General features: G+C 48.7%; 1 protein-coding gene across 2 annotated transcripts in view; it reads right to left on the bottom strand.

Annotated features, from left to right (window-relative positions):
* Positions 1-1,262: 1,262 nt before the first annotated feature.
* The window catches only part of ZNF598 (zinc finger protein 598, E3 ubiquitin ligase), a 29,332-nt gene continuing 25,044 nt past the window's right edge, over positions 1,263-5,550 (bottom strand). Inside the window, exons 12-13 of one of the 2 annotated variants that reach the window (XM_039355580.1) lie at positions 4,333-4,707; positions 1,263-2,027 (exon numbers count right to left, since the gene is read on the bottom strand). In XM_039355580.1, coding sequence (XP_039211514.1) covers positions 4,342-4,707 — 366 coding nt within the window. In that variant the 3' untranslated portion in view covers positions 1,263-2,027; positions 4,333-4,341. Of the gene's footprint in view, positions 2,028-2,050; positions 4,708-5,550 lie in introns of those variants that run through there. The other variant, XM_039355579.1, reaches the window with a different exon arrangement.

Genomic DNA, 5,550 nt, shown 5'->3' with positions numbered 1-5,550 from the left:
TTTTTTTCCTAATTATAAAGAAACCCATTTGAGAGTATCCTTGTGCTAAGTGTAAGGGAAAACAAACAAACAGGAGATTATGTTGTCGGAGTGCTAGAACCCTCTTAGTCACTGTTAATGTGCTAGTATAGATCACCGTTCTGAATGTATGTACGTTACCCGCGCATATTATTTCCTTCCTTTCAGCCTCCCGAGCTTAAGGGGAGAGGTGGCTTGATGATGTGGGCAAAGCTGCGTCATGCAGCATTCACAACTCAGGCTGACATTGAAAACGGAATGGACTAAAACAGTGTGTGTGTGTGTGTGACAGAAATTCTGGCTCAAGATCAGCCCAAGATGGTGGCTGGGACGCTGGCACTGCACTGGAGGTGGCTGCTGGTGGTCTGGAGGTGTGGGAGCTCTGGATCCCCCTCCTCACGCTTGACAAGGGCCAAGCGGCTGACGACATCCAGGCACAATTTCTCAGCACAAACTTGTAGCAAGTGGGGCACAGCAGCCATGTTGCTTTCTGTGGCAATTCTTTCCTTAGCTGTGGCAAAAAGGCAGTCTTTTCTCACCAGGGGCTTCATCTGGAACAACTCCCTAGGGCCCCCCCCCAATGTAACCAGATATGTTAGGATTGTCCCAATTCTAAAACTCTTTTTTATGGGGCTGTTATCACTTTCCCAAATAATGTGCTAAAATAAGAGAGGTCCAGGGAAGAATTTCAGAGAACACAAAGCCTTTATCCCCCCTAAAATTGTCTCGTGCACCCAATTTGCTCTCGGGAAGGCACAGGGCTTCCAAACGCTTCACTCTGCCCAGGCCTGTGGCCCAGCCCTCGCCCACCCAGCAGGGCCCCTCTGCCAAAGGTGTGAGAAAAGCTGGCATTTTATTCTAAGTCAAGAGGAGAGAGGCAAGGTCCGCCTCCACAGCTGAAGCAGCCATACAAACTACACAAGTGCTGCTTAAACAGGACGACCCACAAGACCATTAGAAGGCTACGTTGTTTGGAAAGCAAAGCCAGACCAAAGGCCCCAGCCAGGCCCCCAGTGGCGGATCCTGCAGGCGGTAATAAGAGTAGCTCACCCTCCGGTCTTTTCTTCGCTCCCTGTTCAGTCGCCCCATGGATACACGCAGCCGGTGCTACTTATCCCTTACTTCTGTGAATTCATTCCCTACTTTTTTTCATTCCACTATTCTGCAAGACAATATCCCATGCGTACATTTACACACTACTAAAGCAGCCCCCCCCCCCCCCCGCTTTCCTTCTGCAGAAACCAAAAGATCCCGAATGCAATCCAAGAACAGGCCAGAAGCCTCGGCCTTTGGCTAGGACTCTGCGACTGCCCTGTCTTCATTTGGGCTGCTTTTTTCAGCTCTGTCTCATTGTCCCAGAGAGCACTGCAGGGTCTGAAGGGCATGATAATAGAAACCATCACCACTTCAGGAGGAGGAGGAGGAGGTGGGTGTTTCCTTTGGGCTTCCAGGCAGGGACTTGGAACTCCAAGGCCAACACAACTGAATTCGAGCCCTTTGTTTCTGGACGGCTGGTGGTCTCCCAGGCAGCCTCCTCAACACACCCAGCAAAAAAGCAAGTTGGCATTTCAAGGATGATCTTGCCCAGGTCTTCCAGTGTTAATGCTGCAGAAGCAGAAACAGGTTAACCCTCCAAAAGGCCAGCATTTTGGCCTTATCTTGCACAAGCAAGAAAACCCTCCCTCGTTTTCCCCGACAAGTCCATCATTTCATGCAGCGCAGAAGGCAGCTTTCCCTGGACAGATGCCTGCCTGCCTAAGGCTCCGGTTCCCCTCAGCCCCAGCAATCTGGATCTGGCAATCCAACACAATCGGCAGAGGCCCGGTTGGAGGAGAGCAGTTGCAGACGAGCGATCCCTGTACGAGAGAAAAAAGCCTGGAATTGCTGTAACGCCGTTTTGGCTTCTCTTTGTTTCTTGTTAAGGTTCATTCGGAGATCAAAAAGGCAGATGTTTCCGTTTACCACGAACAGCAGGAAAAAAGTTGCCACTTTAAGTAATCCGACATGCACTGTGACAGAAAAGCGGACCGTGTGAATTTTTTAATGTTTACATTTTTTATGTATATAATTATAGCTGTACATTTTGAAAAACAGATTAGTCTGTGATTGTGCTAATTTAACTGTTGGTGTTGCGATTACAACTTATTTTCCAATAAAGAGTTAAAAGGAAGAGCCTGAAACTTGTCAAAATGTTCCTCAGGAAGGGAGGCCACCAGGTGATCCAAACGGCTGGTGCAGCCTTATTAACAGCCATCCTCTCAGACAGGCATGACAGCATTGCTAACAGTACTTAAGTCACTTGTGGCAGGAGCATTCCAGGATGCCAGGCAACTGAGTGGAAGCAGGTGTCCTGCCCCAGCCTGAGACCTGATGGGTCTTGTTCTCAGGTATCAAGGAGCCCCAGTCAAACCAAATGGGGGAGCCACTATAAGCAGCAGCAGCTTCTTTGTCTTCCATTGATGCCTCTGGAAGGCTCAGCTGTAAAACTCTGCAATGTAAGCCCTTATTTTCATTGGAGAGCCCCAAAGAAACAGGAGCTTGGGGCAAAAGGCCTCTAGCAGCCCCACAGAATCCTCAGGACCCACACACGGTCTCACCACAAGGCATTCAGCAAGTGAGAAAGCCATGTCCCCACCAGAAGGAACAGGCCCAATGGGAGTGGGGGAGGCAAAGGAGATCCCTGAATGTGTTAAAGATGGGAGGACTTCCTTGAACTGATTTGCACTCCCATGCATTGGCTGAAGTTGAAAAGAGCCCAATTTTATTGTACTTATACTGAAAAAATTTGAAATAACTGAAAAAAGTTGGCTGAAAAGCACCAATTTTAAGACCTAAAAACAGTAAACTGAACTTTGTCTAATGACAAAATAAACCTTGTCTGAGACTGAGGCTCCGGGTCTTCTTACAAGCATTGCCAACATAAAAGAATGAACAATTCCAGCTCACTTCAAAAGAGCCCACCATTTTGGAACTCAATGGCCGACTTGATACAGCAATGGGCTCTGCAAATAGTGACTTTAAAAAAACACTAATAGACCATTTTTGCTCTTGAAAATTGAGGGACTGCAATACCAAATCTTCAGCAATTAAAGCCAGCCCACAAAAATAATGTGCCAGATCTTTAGATTGAGCTTTACTCAGTTTTGCTTTGCAAGACATCAAATGGTTTCTGTAGTTTTTTCCCTTTAAATAGAGGCAATGGGAAGTAGCACAATCCAATTATATCCCACATACATACACACGTACACAAAATAAAACTTCAAGGGGCCCGTGCTAGGTCTTGAATACTCATATGTGGTTGTGTGTGTGAGGGGAGGGGCACAGAAAATCGTAAATCATATTTATAACGTCTACTCTCTAATGCTACTGTAAAAAGCTAGTGGTGCCTCTGACCAATGTTACCGTCTCAAGGCCCCGTCTGTGGAAGCAACTCAACTCTCCTTCTGTGGGGATGATCTGGAGAAGGAGCAGGAGAGAACTCGGGGATAGCAGCAGGCAACACCCTGGGCATCCCAAGTCCTTGGGGCAGAGATCCAGGCAAGCAGCCCTTTTCAAGAACATGCCAGGATGACCCTGAGGCATCAGGAAGTGGTCACCGCTGAGCAGCATTTAATGAGCCACAACCACTCAAGACCACAGAAATAACTGATCTCACATCACTGGACAGAAATCCACATTTACAGTGAGAAGTAAAGAAAGCGCTGGGTGGTACCTTCCCCCCGCATGCAATTCTAACAGAACCAAAGGAAAGAGCTGAGGTTTCCGTTAGAAACAACGTGAGAGAAACAGATTCTGAGTTCTTGGGCAATTCCTCTGCCTGAGGACCCTTCCCTGCTGGGACAAACAGCAAAGTCCTCTCTGCAAAACACTGTTAAGAATAAAGGACAGAAGGACAGAGAAAGACCACACAGCAGTCGCTATTCTCAGCTCTCTCCCGTCTTCTGGAATCCTTTCCCACAGACCCTGTGAGCCGCTCCCCATTATTTCTCAGCAGCCAAGCCCAACCTTCCCCTTTTCAGAAAGCAGCAGCTCCCCTCTGCCCAACATCCTTGCTGCAGCCAGCCAGCCAGCCAGGAGTTAAGTTCTTATCTACAGCAGTAAACTAAGTCTCTGTCCCCCTGCTGCTCCGTCCTATTCTGCAGAGAAGAAGGAAGCTACCGCTTCCATTGTCCTGTCCCCATTTAATTCCCCCTGCTTTTCTTCCTCAAGCCCCGAGGCCCTTTGGCCCACGTGCACCGCTGGCTCCTCTCCCCTCTGTGGAGAACCTGCCTGAGAAGAGCCAATTTCCAGAGGGAGACTAATTTTATTGGTCACCTGGGCTAGCTAGCTGATGATCCGGCTAATGGCCTGCAAGGAAGGGAACTCCTCCTCCTCCTCCAGGTGCAGGGCTTGGTGAGAAACGAGGTCCTGCTGGGTCAGCACCTGCTGGCAGGTGGGGCAGACGCAGCAGTCGAGGTCGGAAGCCGGCTCGGTCTGCCAAACCGCCTTCTGGTTCTTCTTGGACCTGCTCAAGGAGGAGGGAGAGGAGCCAGCTGGAGCTTTGGCTGTCAAGTCATTGTAAGCAGAGAGCAGTTCCTGTTGCTTGGCTGTGTCTGGCAGGAGGACCAAGAGCTCATTGAAGATCTTCCTGAAGTTCTCACCCAAGAGCTCCTGGCAGCTTCTGTAGTACTGCTCTGCTGGAATCAGACCCTAAGAAGGAAAATCGGACAGTCAGAAAAAAAAAAAAAATGAAAAAAGCTTCGCCTGAATTGGAGCTAAGACGACTGGAAGCTCAGACCTGTGGGTGGCACAAATATATTAGATCACAAACACAATCCCTACGTGCAAGGATAAAGAAAAGAGATCCCATGTAAGTCATCCAATAACAGATCCTTCTCCCACTTTGCATAAGGATTTGGCAATTCCAGCAGGAGAAAGCAAGAAAACAGAACTCATCACTAAGCTGGGGGGAATTGCCAGCCCTTTAGAAGACAGGCTCAAGGTCCAGAGGGATCTGGACAGACTTGAACACTGGGCCCTCTCCAACTAAGTGCCATTCAGTGGTGAGAAAAGTAAGGTTTTTCACTTAGGCAAGAAAAGCCAAATGCACAGGTACAGAATAGCAGGTACCTGCCGGCACAACAGCAGTAACTGGGAGAGGGATCTCGGAGTCCTGGTGGGCCACCTCTTAAGCATGAGCCCACCATGTCCTGCAGCCGCCAAAAACGTCAATGCAGTCCTGGGCTGCATCAATAGCAGGAGAGAATCAAGATCATGATAAGTGTTAGTACCACTTTATACTGCACTGGTGAGACCACAGCTGGAATACTGCGTCCACTTCTGGGCACCACAATACAAGAAAGAGGCTGAGACCCAAGAAAGAGTACAAAGAGCAACAAACATGACAAGGGCTCTGGAGGCTGGACAGCCATTCGTCTCTGTCTGCTGTGTATTGGCCAGGGACCAGGGCAGACATTTTGCCATGAAAACTTCAGCCATTTCTTGGAACACAATGTCAGGAAGAGAAGACCAAGAAGTAAACGAAGCAGACAA

The sequence above is a fragment of the Crotalus tigris genome, unplaced genomic scaffold (assembly GCF_016545835.1).
Source record: "Crotalus tigris isolate CLP2741 ecotype Arizona unplaced genomic scaffold, ASM1654583v1 scf7180000018693.663989, whole genome shotgun sequence".
Lineage (NCBI taxonomy): Eukaryota > Metazoa > Chordata > Lepidosauria > Squamata > Viperidae > Crotalus > Crotalus tigris.
The sequence above is the reverse complement of the archived record's forward strand: the minus strand, read 5'-3'. Positions and strand labels throughout refer to the sequence as shown.